The sequence below is a fragment of the Diplotaxodon limnothrissa genome, linkage group LG14 (genome assembly GCF_057381915.1).
Source record: "Diplotaxodon limnothrissa isolate DT_005_m linkage group LG14, D_limnothrissa_male_GT1.1, whole genome shotgun sequence".
Classification (NCBI taxonomy): domain Eukaryota; kingdom Metazoa; phylum Chordata; class Actinopteri; order Cichliformes; family Cichlidae; genus Diplotaxodon; species Diplotaxodon limnothrissa.
The window spans coordinates 41,287,169-41,302,593 of record NC_140609.1 but is presented as its reverse complement, the minus strand read 5'-3'; the positions used below and the strand labels follow the sequence as shown (position 1 = coordinate 41,302,593).

Genomic DNA, 15,425 nt, shown 5'->3' with positions numbered 1-15,425 from the left:
CATTTGTAAAGCAAAGACCCATCAGAGCACTTCGCTCTCGCTCTGCAGGCCTACTTGTTGTTCCTAGAGTATTTAAAAGTAGAATGGGAGGCAGAGCCTTCAGTTTTCAGGCCCCTCTTCTGTGGAACCAGCTTCCAGTTTGGATTCAGGAGACAGACACTATCTCTACTTTCAAGATTAGGCTTCAAACTTCAGACCGCTGGAGGACTTTTGACGGTCCAGTTCATCAGGACTGCACTGTTGTGGAAATGCAAAATAAACCAAGAGGCACAGACGTCTTTACAGGTCAAACAGCACGACTGCATGTTTCTGACAGACTGTAAGCCTCCAATATTTATAGAGTCGGGAGGACGAGTCAGGCGTACGCTGAATAACAACCCTCAGCTGAAAGATCAGGTCGTTTTCACCTTTTCTCAGCAAAATGGGAGGATTTAAAGGACTGTGGCGTTTCACAGTGATGCATGCTGTGCCAAGCAGAGTATTCTTCCACCAAACACATGTAAAAGAGCCCAAATCCTCCCATCTGTCGTTCTTTCAGAGCAGATGCATCGCAGCTGTTATGCCGTGCAGGTGTTTGGACCTGCAGTGCAAAGACTGGGGCTGTGTGTGTATCAGCTACTGTAGTTCAGTATTTTCTAATCTCACATCACGTTAGTTTTTATTGTTTGTATCGTCGAAACACCACCCGAGTGTTGTTGCTGAGCACGATGTCTCAATGCTCAGTCAGAATGAGGATGAGTTCACTGCACTCAGACGGCCTCCGCACATCTGCAGCGGCTCTGTGATAATGTCACGTCGACACCAAAACATCTGAGGAAGCAGCGTCTGCCTCTCTCACAGTTTGAGAAAGTCAGACATGTTTCTTTATTTTAAACGATCTATCTTCATGTTTAAAGACAGAGCGACGTCTAAAGATGCTGACAGTGATGGCTGCAGCTCAGGAGGTGGAGCGGGTCCAGTCTGCATGCCAAAGTATCCTCGGGCAAGATACTGAATCTCTCTGATCCATCAGTGTGATGTTAAACAGAAAAAAGGTGAAGGAGTATTGCATATAGTGCATGTGGTGAGAAAGTGCATAAACAGGACGGCTCACAGGAGACTTCTAGAAAACATTTTTTATTAAACAGAATAAAGTTCACAAAATTCACCCAAAGAATCTGCTCTTTTTCTTAAACAGCATGAAAGTATAAACAGCTCTGCCTGAATATGAGAAAGCAGGGGAGCCTCTCTGAGCACAGCGCTGCACAGACAACATCAGCAGGACTATTATGGTATCATATATGATCACATATTTTAAAATATGAATAGTCATTATTATTATCAGTAGTATGACTCAGTAGTGATGTGAACAGCAGCCGTATTTACAGCAGCAGCACCAGCAGGAGGCGCAGCAGTAAGTTATATCTGGTTCATGCAGACGCGGCAGCGGCTGATCCGGTTCCCTGGAAGGGGTCCCGAGTCTCTCCAGAGCTGCGGTCGACTGCACACAGACAGAAATACAAACAGGAAGTAGTCAGTGTAATGATGTTTTTCTGTCAAAGCCCAGCCCTTTGGGGGCGGAGCCATCTCTGGCAATCAGCAGGACCATACTTAAGACCAGCACTGCCGTCAGTTCTTCACCAGATCGCCATGGTGATAACCAGGCCTCGTAACTTCTTGTTTCTTAACCTCATGTCCCACAGCATCTCGTCAAGTCACCACGTGACTCGTTCACAACTCCGCATTCTGGACACGGCGTCCATGGTCAACACTCCGCTTCATTCTGTAACTCGCTCTCCTGGATTTGAACGACTGACCTGTTTCTCCTGCCTGTCACAATCCTCTGGATTACTGGAACTCCACTCACTCACTCGCCACTTGGACGCCCACCCGGCTACCCCACCCTCCCTCCACAGCTTTATGTCTCCACCTAAAGCTACAGATCAATAACCAGGATCTTTCCACTACCGCTTCGCTCTTCTTCTGTTTTCAGCGTTTCCTCGTCAGAGATTCCCCCGCCACGTCTTCACGTCTCGCCATTGGTTATTCTGCATTTTCATTCAAACTTGGGAAATCTTATTACTGCTCTGTGTTGTGTCTGCACTTGGATCCTTCTGACCTTGAAAGTATGAACTGGCTGAAGAAATGGACCCAATTCAGACGGAAATCTCTAAGCAGGCAGTCGTGGTTCGGTCAACATGTCCTGACTTTTTAAGTAATCAGTGTAAAATTTCTATCCACAAACTGTAGTTTCTGTTCTGAAGGCACTCCCGGTCCTAGTCAGCCACGTGCACCTACCTATCCTTCTCCATCCACCGCCACCATAGGGGCTGCTCCGCCTTTTCCCCTGTCAAGCCCATTTTCCACAGTGCTGTCTCCTGGGTGAGTTGGGTTGGTGTGTGGATTTGTTACAGTGCTCGCTTGTTTTCGGCCGATGCTTTGAAACTCCTGTTTTGTTGGACAGCTGAGAGGAAACGCACCGGCATGGGCTGAAGCATACTTTTCCTTTCACCCTGGCCTCTTCCTGAAATTTGAACAAACAACCAGCTCTCCCACTGGTTCCTCTTCAACCTCCCATTCCTGCAACTGTTCTTAATAACCAAAGTTTAACCCTGATCACTCATCAAGTGGAACCAGTCCACTTAGTTTTCTTTGGTAATCGCAGAGACTCTTTCATTCCACACTTCTGCTTCCCCCTGAGACCCCTCTGATCTTCAGCTATCCATGGCTAAAGAAGCACTTATAGACCGGCCCAGTGATGAGGTCGCAAGCTGGAGTCTGTTCAGTCTGATCAACTGCCCAAGATTGCCGCTACCGTCCAGCTCACACGAATTTCCCTCACCACCCGACTCACCATCTGTCCTCCATTCCCACTGAGTAACACAACCTTCAAGAAGTTTTCAAGATCAAGCCTCTCGCGTCGCTATGGTTGTGGTGACCTTCTCTCCAGAGCCCCGATACCCTCAAGCCACCTCTCCATTGCCTCCCTTTCCAGCTGAGGGTTACATTGGTGAGTTGTTAGCTGCCGGCATCATCCATCCCTCAAACCAAGTATGTTCTGGTTCCCTTTTCGTTCCCAAGAAAGACAAGACACTATGACCGTGCATTGATTAAAGAGCACTGAATGACATTCAAAAACTAGTAGCGATTACCTCCCATTAACCGTCCACAGGGACACTATTTTCATGAACTCTCTGGAATCCTCATCGCCTCATTTGTATCAGGGAGGCGGATGAATGGAAGCATTTAATATACCATCCGGACACTTTGCGTACTTGGTGATGCCTTTGGGCCTCACCAATGCTCCCGTGGTTTTCCAGAGCCTCATTAATGACTGTAACGGTGGACCCAAGAAATACCAGCCGGAGCGACTTTGACAATGCAGAAACCTTTTATTAAACTCGGGGTAACGTGGACACATATACTCCGCGCTCTCTTTCTCTGCTGTCACCCCCGTCTCCGTCTGTCACTGCCAACACATAAAGAGACACAATCACTGTCAGATCCCAGCACACCTGTTCACCCCGCCCCTGCGCCGCCCCGGGAGCTCACTGCGTCACGCCTCCTCTGCAGCTGGCCAAGGACCACACCCACGCCACAATGACATATTGAGGGATTTTTTTTAACATGTTTGTTGGGTGGAAAAGATCAGGATAATATCCTCAAGACACGTCAGATCCACGTTTGAAGTGTCCTACTGGTCTTCTAGAGAGCTGCCAATACATGAAGGCAGAAGAATTAGAGTTTCACTCTCCATCTGTCACCTTCCTGGGTTATAGCTCGGCAGGAGGTAAGGTGAAGACGTACAATCTGTCTGTCCCATGTCTCGAACACATCTGCAATGTTTTCTCAGATTTGCCAACCTCTGACGCTAATTCATCAGAAACTACAGTCAGATAAACGGACCTCTTGCTCACCTTAGCTTCAACAAAACTCCTTTCACTCAGTCCCCTGAAGCCCAGACAGCCTTCATCACGTTAAAACAACTCTTCACCTCTGCACCTGTCCCGGTTACCTATATATCACCAAGCAGATGATTCAGGTGTCAGGGCCGTGCTCTCTCAGCGAACCGGGCTACGAGGTAAGCTGCAGCCATGGGCCTTTTTCTCCTGTTGTCTAACTACCACGGAACCAAACTGTGATGCAGGAGATTGTGAGTTCCTTGCTGTCAAGTTAGGAACTGATGAAGCAGTCGATATCAGGGGAACTACCCAGCATGACTTCTTTCCCATTGTGATCTGATGTGTTCCTTAAATTCTGAGCCGTGTATATCCCAACAGGCTGTACACACATGAAGGTGTTGCGCAAATACGGTGTATACAAACACACAATATTTCAACTCTTAAAGAAAAATCATGTGGTCCTCAGCAGGTGGAGTTTTGGCAGTGGGCTAGTCTGGAGCATTGAGCTGTGTTAACATGGTGACACAAAGGAAAACAGCAGTGACCTTAGCAAAGGTGTGTCATACCTGAACATGTTGCTGGGGTTCAGAGCAGCCAGCCAATAGCTGTAGGAGTTGGTGTAGAAGTTGCAGGTTCCTCTTTCATGACACTCAATGAAGGGGAGCTTCCTGAAGTGTTCTAGACAGGACCCGGGCGAGGCCAGAGGCTGACCCGACCCCTCCGCCCCTGCTCCTGTTTCCTGGGGAATCAGTCACAACTGGGGTCAAAGGTCAGAGCAATGGTTCATCCACTGCAACGCTGGTTTGGTACTTTTGAGAACTGTTTTTATTTGCTTCTTGTACCTTAAAAAGCTGCAGATATGAAAACATGAGCTCACCATCACAAAGGAGTAACCCGTCCAGAGCGAGACCCAGTTGATGGGACAGGTGGGAATCATACTGGTCTGACTGTGGACGGCGATCACTGTGGAAGCTCTGGCCTCACACACAGAACACCTGCGACACGAGAAGCAGCGCCCCGTGAACACGTGTCGCCCGGTGCGTCACATGTTCACGAGTAGAGAAACATCGGTGTTGGTGAAGTGTGCGGCTGTGTTTTACCGGCTGATGTAGTTGCTCAGTGACTCGTTAGTGACGAAGGGCAGCCCTTCTGCCACCAGTTTATCTGTGGACAACCAGTAGGACAAGTCGTTGTGTGCGGCATACAGACAGTTCTGCCCAGGGCTGCAGATCAGGAAGGGCATGGTGGTAAAGCGCCTCAGACAACTACCTAACGTACCTGCAGAGAGAAGGACGTGTTATTTGATCCCTCTTGGGTCTCCAGTTGTGCTGCAGATTGAAAGTATTCAAACTCTGGATGAGGTCGGCACACCCATCAACTTTAACAGGTTTTTTCCCACAATGTTTCATATGAATGATAGAAAATGTAAGCAGGGTCTTGAATTACCCAGGTCTTGTCCGTGAGCTCGACTGTTGCCGTTGATGAACAGCAGCGAGTAACCCTCGTATATGAGTTTTGTTTCTTCAGGACATTTTGGGATGTCGGTTGTCTGGCTGTGTCGGGTGAACAGGAAGCTGATCTTTTCAGGTGATGCTGACATAGTACCCGGTGTACCCCGAGAACCTTTAAAGCCAACTGGACCTTGTGGGCCTGGACAACCTAAAACACAGAGGCAGTGAGCAGTCTCAGACCCACCACAGCAGTGATCTGCAGCACTTAGTGTAGATACATGGGCAGAGATGTTAGTGCGTTGTATGCGGTGGTAAAGCCACCAAACCTTAAATTAAAATTAGGATTCTGTCCCTCTGGGCACATATGAGTAAAGACTCCTTACAGACAGAGCAGACAGCAATCACAACACATTCACATGTACCTCACCACTCACTATGTAGGTCCTTCAGGTAGACTGAGAGAAATGTGCCATTACATCACTACGTTTATTTGTTTTGGGTTTGTTTTTTATCCGCTCACCTTCTATAAACGACAGCAACAAGACGCAACATTAATTAACTGTAGGGACCTCTGTTACTGCTGATTACAGCCACACCGCATCCATGTACGTCCTGTACCGGCAGTTTCAAGTTTCTGTTAACCTCGCCTGCTCCTGCCAGAGTCGTTTCCTCAGCAGGTATATCACTGCGTGAGGAAAGTCTATTTGAATCATGAACAGGTTGGAGGCACAGGTGTAGATTTTCCCCATTACATCACATTAACTTAGCCGGCTGATTTTCCGACTGTTCGGGAACATCTGCTGGGAACGCTAAGGGCAGCTAAGCTGTTTTGGCCAGCACAGACTTCCTGTTTGCGGCCAGTGTTGGTCAAGTTACTTGAAAAAAGTAATCAGTAACTAATTACTGATTACTTCCCCAAAAAAGTAATCCCGTTACTTTACTGATTACTTATTTTCAAAAGTAATTAATTACTTAGTTACTTAGTTACTTTTTAAAAACACGATCTTTCAGCCCAATTCTACTTTTTCTGCATAATCCATCATACAAAATGTAATCAAATGGAAAAGCCTCTTTTTAAAACTTGTTTTATTAGTTTTAATCTTTTAACTTTATGCATCAAACAAACATTTAATTATATGCAACTTTCTCTGACTTGAATAAATTAGTTTAATATTTAAACCTATTTTCTGCACATTCCAGCACATAAAATAAAATATTTTTTGTGTTTACACTCAGTCTTTCAAATAGATGCAAGTAAAACACAGCAGAAAATAAATAAAGTCAAAGACTCAGCAGTCCTGTTGCTCTATTTTCACCTGTAAAGCAGGAGTGGGGTAGGCGGAGGTTTACCCTGGTGCAGGTGTGCCGCGGTCAGTGGAAGAATCCGCGAGTTTCTCTGTGAGTTTCCCATTACGTCGTAGCTACTCGGTGCTTGTTGGAAGTTTAGGGGTTTTTTCGCTGTAAAAAGAAGTTTTCTTCCCACGCACAGCGGACACTAATGTTTTTGTCACTTTTTATGGAATCAAACTCAAAGTAAGGTCAGTACTTCCACGCTTTAAACGCTGCACGCTCATACTCTCTCTGCACTCGATATGTGATCCATTGTTGATCTGCACACAGCTGTTGTCACGAACGTCGCACTCGCTTACGTCACTGTCATGAGACATTCTCGCAAAAAATCACGGTTTTAGTAACGCAGTAACGCAGCGTTCCTACGGGAAAGTAACGGTAATCTAATTACCGTTTTTGCAATAGTAATCCCTTACTTTACTCGTTACTTGAAAAAAGTAATCGGATTACAGTAACGCGTTACTGCCCATCGCTGTTTGCGGCTAATTCTGAATTTTGACAAAACGCTGTGGAAGGGTAGAGTGGGGTCATGTTAACCATCTACTACATCCACCAAGGTCTTGAAGTTCAAATGAACGATTTGCTCGTCTTATATGTGTGACTTGTAAAACATATACAATGAAGAACTGTGTGAAAGTTCACCGAGTGACACAAACCACAGCTGCGTAACAGGATCAGCGAGTGAAACAACACCACAGCGAGAGCAACAACATCAAGAAAGTCCATTCAGTGTAGAAAACATCAGGATTCTTTCCAGTTGAATTATTGCTGAAAAATGTTGTTTTATGCCACAAACTCTTCACACTCACATTCACTCTGCAGCATTTTGAGTATTTCTAGCATTAAACTTGTGTTCAGTGTTAATGTCGGACATTTCTTACCTCTTGTTCCGGGCACTCCTCCATCTCCCTTTTGTCCTTTTATCCCAGGGCCTCCAGTTTGTCCTTTTTTACCCGCGTTCCCACAGTGACCCTTCATACCTGCAGCCACAAACACAACATTGCTTCAGTTCACACTTTCACTGCTCGTACCTGAAGCTTGTGTCCTCTGGATCTCTCAGGACTCTCCAGGATCATGGAACACCCCCACAAGTTTCCCCCAGTTTTATTCCTTTGTTTTTAATTAAGCTAGTGTGACTGACCAGGCCGGGTTTGCAGGCACCAGAAGTTGCAGATCTCCTCCAACTTTTTCCACACTCACCTTTGGGGCCATGATTCCCAGGGGAACCTGGAAATCCTTTTTCCCCACAGGGCCCTGGCTCTCCAGGTGAGCCTTTGTCTCCGGGAAACAACAGTAACTGTCTGGTTGCATTTAGCCCCTTTGTTCCTGCAAGAAGTAACATTCAGTATTACATACAATACATGTGTCACCATGCAGGTGTGTGTTTCTGTGTGTTACCTTTTTGTCCAGGACAGCCCTGAGGTCCTGGTACGCCGCATCCACCCGGCGGGCCTTTGTTCCCATTCATCCCTCAAAACACAAACGAAGAGCAGCTCTATTAATCGCTTCACCTTCAGATATCAATATTAGATCTTTTAATAACATGATTATATAAGAGAGCATTAGCACACAGATAGATAAGGGACAGAGTTTTGGTACAATAAGGTGCGCTTTCTCTTCCCATCACAGCTTCTGTTGACCATTTAACCGAAGCAGACTTTGCTTGCATGAAATAAAAAGGCCTGTTTGCTGAACCTCTTGCTATGACTGTATGTTTCAATCTGAGAAATTAAAGAAATATCAGACGGACTAAACTATCACCGTATGCTGATGATGTCATTTTGTTTATTATAAGATACACAAATCACCTTTAGCTTAACTACATTTAATAAAACTAATGTGGACATATCTCAGGATGTGGGAAATCTCTGATGGACTGAACTTAGGAGGTAACTGGAAACCCCTTTAAAACCAGTGCCGTTGTACTGGGAATCCATCCTACCTGACAAACCATCCTACCCGTCGTGTCTGTGTATGCACACAACACGAAATTCAGTGGCAAACCATCCCACCTTTGTGAATAACAGCTACAAGCATACTTTAACGGGTAAAATGAAGTGGCAAACTGTCCTGGCTTTATGAATATGAGCTACAAGCATACTCTGATGGGCAACGTTAAGTGGCAAACCGTCATACCTACTGAAATTTGTGCTGCAATTACTCTGACAGAAGAAATGTGCATAAACTACTTACGGTAGGACGTTTTGCCAAAGTAGGATGGTTTGTCAGAACACTGTAACCTTCCAAACCCTTCAGTCATTGCATAGAAAGAACCTGACCTAAGTATTTCTGCAATACAGTTGATTGTTGAATTATTCTTGGTGTGGTTGCATATACCACAAGACAGATCCACACACAGCAGACATGAATACAGGATGTAACTGACGAGCCTATAAAAGTAGAGCAGTGATCTTTAAAGTTGTCACGGTTCTGGGTCCGTTGGACCCAGTATTTTGAGTTTATTATGTTTTGGTTCACTTTTGCATCATGGATTATTCTTTGTTTCTCTGGTACTTTGTGTTTCAGTTATCTTGGTGTTTTGGATTGTTTCTCATTCTCTTGTTGTGATGTTTATTATTATTATTATTATTATTATTATTATTAGAGTTTCATGTTTCTATTATCCATGTTTTAGGAATGGTGGTTTCATGTATAGTTTAGTTCCATGTTTCATTTTCTGTCTCTGTGTTGAGTCCATGTCTCTGAGTTGTGATTCATGTTTCCTGTTTTATTGTGAAAGACTTTGTCTTATGTTAGTGTGTGCAGCTTTGTTCCCCATGTCTCGTTAGCCCTGATCTCTCCCAGCTGTGTCTCCCTTCTGTGGCCCATTTCCTCATTACTACCCTGTGTATTTAAGCCCTGTGTTTTCCCATGCCCAGTGTCGCGTCGTACCCTCAGATTATGCCTGTGTGTTTTTGGTTTCGGTGTTCAGTCCTCACTTCATGTTTTGTTTTCTGGCCAGCAATAAAGCTGAGGTTTTTGAGTTGCATTCCGTTTTCCGAGTCCTGCATTTGGATCCTCCTCTCTGCCTGCCCGCACACAGAGCCCTGACAAAAGTACTTTTCAGTGCAATGAGGAAGAGTCCAGAGGGGAACAGTCAGCGGTGCAGGAGGTTCAATTCATTTTGCAAATGCATGATCCATACACGGAGGTTAAAGTGCATTTAACTTTCAGATTCTAGAATCATAAACTGAATTAACACGATGTTCAGCGCATATTTAAGAGTTGAATAACATCAGTGCCAGATTGGTGTCCATGCACCAACTCTTCTTCCTCATTCTGGTATGCAGATTTGTTGCTGTCAGAGATACGACCTACCACAGTGGTATCATCAGCAAACTGGTGCGCGAGTGTTGTGTGAATTTAAACAACCCACTTCCTACAGAAGGAACTGCAACTTTCTGTTCTTTCTACAGGAAGGGGTTTGTATCATATCTAACAGACTCCAGTTTGTGCATGTAAATGGAGAGTCCTCTTCACACACTGAGGTTAATTATGGAGTTCCACAGGGTTCAGTGCTAGGACCAATTCTGTTTACATTATACATGCTTCCCTTAGGCAGCATCATTAGAAGACATAGCATACAAAAGAATAGAGTTTATTTTGAACATGTAAATATAAGAAGAAGAAAAAGCAGAAAAACTTTGTTAAAGTGAAGATGTCAGGTTGTCAGGAGTATCTCATATCCACAGTGTTTTCTGACAATGTTGCATTTTATTCTGTTGTATTGTGTACACCATCTTATTCTTATTATCTTATCCTGTTCCAGTGTTTTCTTAATTTTTGCTGCTGTAACTTTGCAGTGGCCACTTTCTGCTGTGACACAACAAATTTCCCAAGTGTGGGACTAATAAAGGTTATCTTATCCTACCTGATCTCATCTTATGCTGCCAAGCTGTTCTTGCCCAGATGATAACTGTGGACACTGACTGAAAGTAGACGGAAGGCTAAACATCCAAAAATGAAAAAGTCTAAACAGTTACTTTAATGTGGTGAAAGGGCAGCTGTAAAACCTACAGCTGTGGTTAATGTCACATTCATTCTGGGATATATGTGGAATTATATTTACGTCTTAATAAAAGCACGAGCTAAAAAATAATCAGAGCAAATCATTTATCATAAAAGAAGTTTCGAGATAACTTCTCTGTGCGCACAGCTGCTACGCGTTGAGCATTTACATGCGAGGAATTTAATTGCACCCATGAAATGAAATTATTTGCTAAAATTATTTTTTACTTGCACATTTGTTATGACATAAATATAATTCCATAGATATATGCACACTCTGAGGACATGAAATGAAACAGCATTGTGAAGCTGCAAACAGCAAACGTGGAGTGATTATTATTTCAGTCCTTACCAACAGGTCCTCTGACACCTACATCGCCCTTCCTGCCTCTGGGTCCTTGTGAGCCTGGTGGGCCACATGCACCCTGTAAAACCACAAAAGCAGCTGATGGTTTTTAATACTGTCATATTAACACTCCTTACTCTGTTTGATATAGACAAGTTGAATTTGAATTCTTTGTAGTGCAGTGCTAGAAAACCCCACATGGGGGCAGTCTCTGCTTGGTAACAGTCAGCCTCAGCGAGCTGTTAAAGATGGGGTGGACTGAGAACACTTCAAACTGCGTTTCCATTTGTCGTGGGCGTGTCCCTGACTTCTGATTTGTTGATTAAATGTAAATTTAGGGTAATAAACTATTCAAAAAACAAGCATGTGGTATGCTAGCTAGCTAACTCCTCATTTATAACAGGCATTAGCATGGGTCCCCCTGAAGAAAGGGCTATACTAAAAACATCTGACCTATGACCATGAAGCGCTGCATAATAAGATTGTATGTTATTACTAGGGGTGCAACGATACACAAAATTCACGGTTCGTTTCGGTACTTTGGTGTCACGGTTCGATATTTTTTCGATACAAAAAAAATGTTCATGCCTTTTTAATTTGTCATTTATTAAAATTATAAATATATATTTTAACTCAAAAGTACAGTTTTTAAATTTAATGTTGCTGAAACAACAAAGTAATAAAATAATAAATCTATCTGATTGAGGAATCCCTCATCTTTGGAAAAGAGAGTTTATTACAGAGAAATGTCTCTTTCCAAAATAAAAGCTCTACTATACGCTTCTTCTGGGCTATATTCTCAGCAGCATATTAAACATATCAGGTCCCCATAAGGACAATCATGTGCTAACGGCTGTCTAAATGACTCGGGTAAAGTTTGTAGCATGCGTGCTTGTTGTTTTTGTCTGCTTCCACTTGTCTTTGCACTAGGATGATGTCGGAGTAAATGTGCAGTCATATTCGTTGTGTTCCCACTAGTGCTGTCAGCGTTAATCTGAAATGACATTAACGCCACAACACGGAAAATCTCCGTTAACGAGCTACCGCGGATCGCCCCGTGCGTGGGGCTAGACGGCGTCAACACGTTAACGAGCTAACTGCGCTAACACACTAGTTCCCACCCATGTAATTGAGCATTGCATGGCACATCTGACATAACACCACCTTTGGTCTTCATGTGACATACTGTCGTCACATGAAGACCAAAATAGTTCCAAAGGCCAGATCTGAATGAGGGTGGGGGAGGTTCAGTTTGCCATGTTGCAATGAGCTTAGCTTCTGTCTTGCTAGCTTGCGCTGCGCTCAGTGGATCTGTGCTCGACAGTGCAGCCTAGGCGGAGTAGTCGAACGCAGATTCACTGAGCTCTCAACAAAGACAGCATCGTCAGAAGAAAAGTTGATAAAATAAATTTAAAATTTTGTATTGTCCGAATCGTGTACCGAACCGAAAGCACTGTATCGAACTGTTCAATATCGATACGAGTATTGTTGCACCCCTAGTTATTACCTGTACCCACATGATTGGAACAGAACTGGCTGAAACCTTTGGCCTGGCTATAAGCTTTAAAAACAGCTTTAACACAGATGTTAAACTGTATTCATGCAGCATGTGATTTTGTGAAACTTTACGACGTCATGGTGATGCCAGAGGACATTACATTGAAAAAATGTTAAAAATGTGTCGTACAGCTCTCTCTGTGCACTTTCATATATCACTTGATATGGTTTCTTGAATGTTTTTAAGGTCAATTTGGATCTTGAGTGCTAAAAATGAATGTCAAGGTTAAATGCTGAGTGAACCCAGGTACTCGTGTTTGTGGTGATTATAACGTTTTTACTGATTCTCACAGTTTGTATCACCTGATTTTAGCCCAAATGAAAGCAGCTCGAGCTCCCTTTGGTATCTAGCATCACACAGATTTGGACACTAGACTGCTGACAAACAGATTCTGAACGAACTGCTTCCCGCAATGTTTCTGTGTACTGACCAGCTGGCCTTTTGGACCACTGTCTCCATTGGAACCAGGTTTTCCTGCGATACCTGGTGTTCCTTTACATCCCTTATCCCCTTTGAAACCAGGACCTGGAGGACCAGGAGGGCCCTTACAGCCAGGTGGACCTACAAAAGGACAGAAGATGTTGTTTACACCAAGTTTAGTAATCTGGGAAGTGCAGACATCCTGAAAGTCCTCTGCAAATCTAGCACTTCTGAGTATGTTTGTCTCTCCACACTGTGGGAAACTATAGCTGCATCTAATTAGTCGCACTTGAAGAAAATGCAACTCTCAAACACAGAAAAAAATGCTAAATCCCCCACAGTAGCCTCTAAATCATTTCCCTGACGAGACTTCTAATGTGTCTCATCACCTTTTGGTCCTCGACATCCAGCCGGTCCTATTCCACCCTTGCCTCCTGGAAAGCAGACTCCTTCCGTACCAGGAAGACCGGGAGGGCCAGGTGGTCCAGGAGGTCCGGGGCAGCCTGGATTTCCTGTTGGACCAAATGGCCCAGGAGGTCCAAGGGGACCGGGAGGACCCTTCTCCCCGGTACACCCTGAAGAGACCAGAGGAGACAGCACCGTGTTTTTCTTCTTCTTTAGCTCTGACTGAACACTAAACACAGGATTTGATGACAGGACTCACCAGGTGGACCTTTCTCTCCATCTCGTCCCGGAGGTCCAGGCTTAGATGCTGGGAAAAGAAACAGGTTAGGAAGTAACACCGAAACTGATGCGTTTGATTCTGTGAGAATTAAAGGTATGACTGTTTACTATCTCTGAGGTCTGGTCCCTGGATTCTGGTCTCTGAGTTTTGGGGGTTTTGTTAAAAGTTCATTCCAGGGCCGGTTCTAGACGGGCATATATGAGGGGGCAGATAGAAATGTAAAGGGGGCAAATGGTGGCAACAGAGGAAGGAAAGTGGTGGGGGTGGTTGTGGGGTGCTCTAGGTCATCGGTCCAACCTTTTCTGCACCACGGACAGTTTAATGTCAGACAGTATTTTCACGGACCGGCCTTTAAGGTGTCGCAGATAAACACAACAAAATAAAACGACGAGACAAAAACTGCTGTTTTGTAAAAATACTAATAAACGTGAATTCACTGTGTAACTGTGTAACTTTATTAGCAGCGTCCTCCTGAAATGCGCCAACAACACTAAGAGTAACGTCCTCCTGTCTGCCCTTTAATACTCTCTGGTTGCTATGGTAATGCATAAATATTTCTTTCAAAATAAGACGCACAACTACAACACGGGAAAAGAACCAGGGAAACCAAGTTAACGATAAAAACCATAAATTTCACACCAAAGCCTCAACTCTTGCGGGCCCGTACCAAACGACTCACGGGCCGTACCGTTCCATGTCCCGCGGGTTGGGCACGCTGCTCTGGATAACTGTTTTTGTCATGTATGCACTTTGTCAGGTCTCCACCCTAAAATCTGACCAACGTAGCTCTTAGTGTCACTGAGGCACGCAAACCCGCCTGACCATGTTAAGGTTTCAATCTGTCAGGGGGCAAACTGAAAAATAAAACAACCATAATTGAAATAAAATCTTCCTCATCAGATTATAAAGACTAAAACATGACATTTACCTTAATTGGATGGCCTATATCAAATATAACAACTGCCAGTATTAACAAAACTATAAAGGGTTGGAATAGTAATAAAGAAATTATTCACCATCTATTTTCCTACAATTCTCAAATTAATTTGTAGAACTTTTTTATTCTTGTTTTTTGATGGGTTTTCTAGTAATGAGTGTGTTTTACTATCCTGTGTTTTGGTTCATCATTTCTATTCATTCCTGTGGATTTGGTTCCTTCTGGGTTTGCTGCTCTCTCATTTGTCTCTGTCTTTGTCCTCTTGTGTTCTCATTGGATAACAGTCTTCTTCCATGTTTATTTTCTTTGTGTTGCTTTCTGTTCATGGTTTCGCTCATGTTTTGCATTCTTTGCTTCAGTGAAAGTGCCGTTTTCTTGAATAACCTGCTGTGCATTTGGGTCTGGCGCCTGTGTGGAGGTGGCAGGGTAAAATTTCCCCTACCTCCCATCGCTCCTTTCTCTCCAGGAGGTCCAGGTATCCCATCCTGTCCCTGATTTCCTCTTGGACCAGATGGGCCAGAAACTCCAGGTGGCCCAGTGTTACCTAAATATGAAGACATAATTCGTGCACAGTGGTCTGTTCTTCGGCTTAAGGCAATAAAAACAGACAGCAAAGTGTATATTGGAACACTGCTGATGTACCTTTGAGGCCAGGGGGACCTGGACAGCCAGGTTTTCCTTTAGGACCATCACAACCTTTTTCACCAGTGGACCCAGGAGGACCTGAAACAAACAGTCAGGGTTTGATGTAGCTTTTAGTAATGTATGCATGTATACATGCATACATGT

The 15,425-nt window shown here is 44.1% G+C and overlaps 1 protein-coding gene across 1 annotated transcript; it reads right to left on the bottom strand.

The window, feature by feature from the left end:
• Positions 1 to 1,398: 1,398 nt before the first annotated feature.
• LOC146619545 (collagen alpha-2(IV) chain-like) lies at positions 1,399 to 8,150 on the bottom strand. Its single transcript, XM_085370235.1, has 8 exons — positions 8,081 to 8,150; positions 7,883 to 8,008; positions 7,564 to 7,662; positions 5,328 to 5,540; positions 4,982 to 5,159; positions 4,759 to 4,876; positions 4,448 to 4,620; positions 1,399 to 1,480 (listed from the first exon to the last, which is right to left on the bottom strand). Exons 1-8 carry the CDS (start codon positions 8,148 to 8,150, stop codon positions 1,399 to 1,401), a joined length of 1,059 nt encoding a protein of 352 aa, XP_085226361.1.
• Positions 8,151 to 15,425: the final 7,275 nt, after the last annotated feature.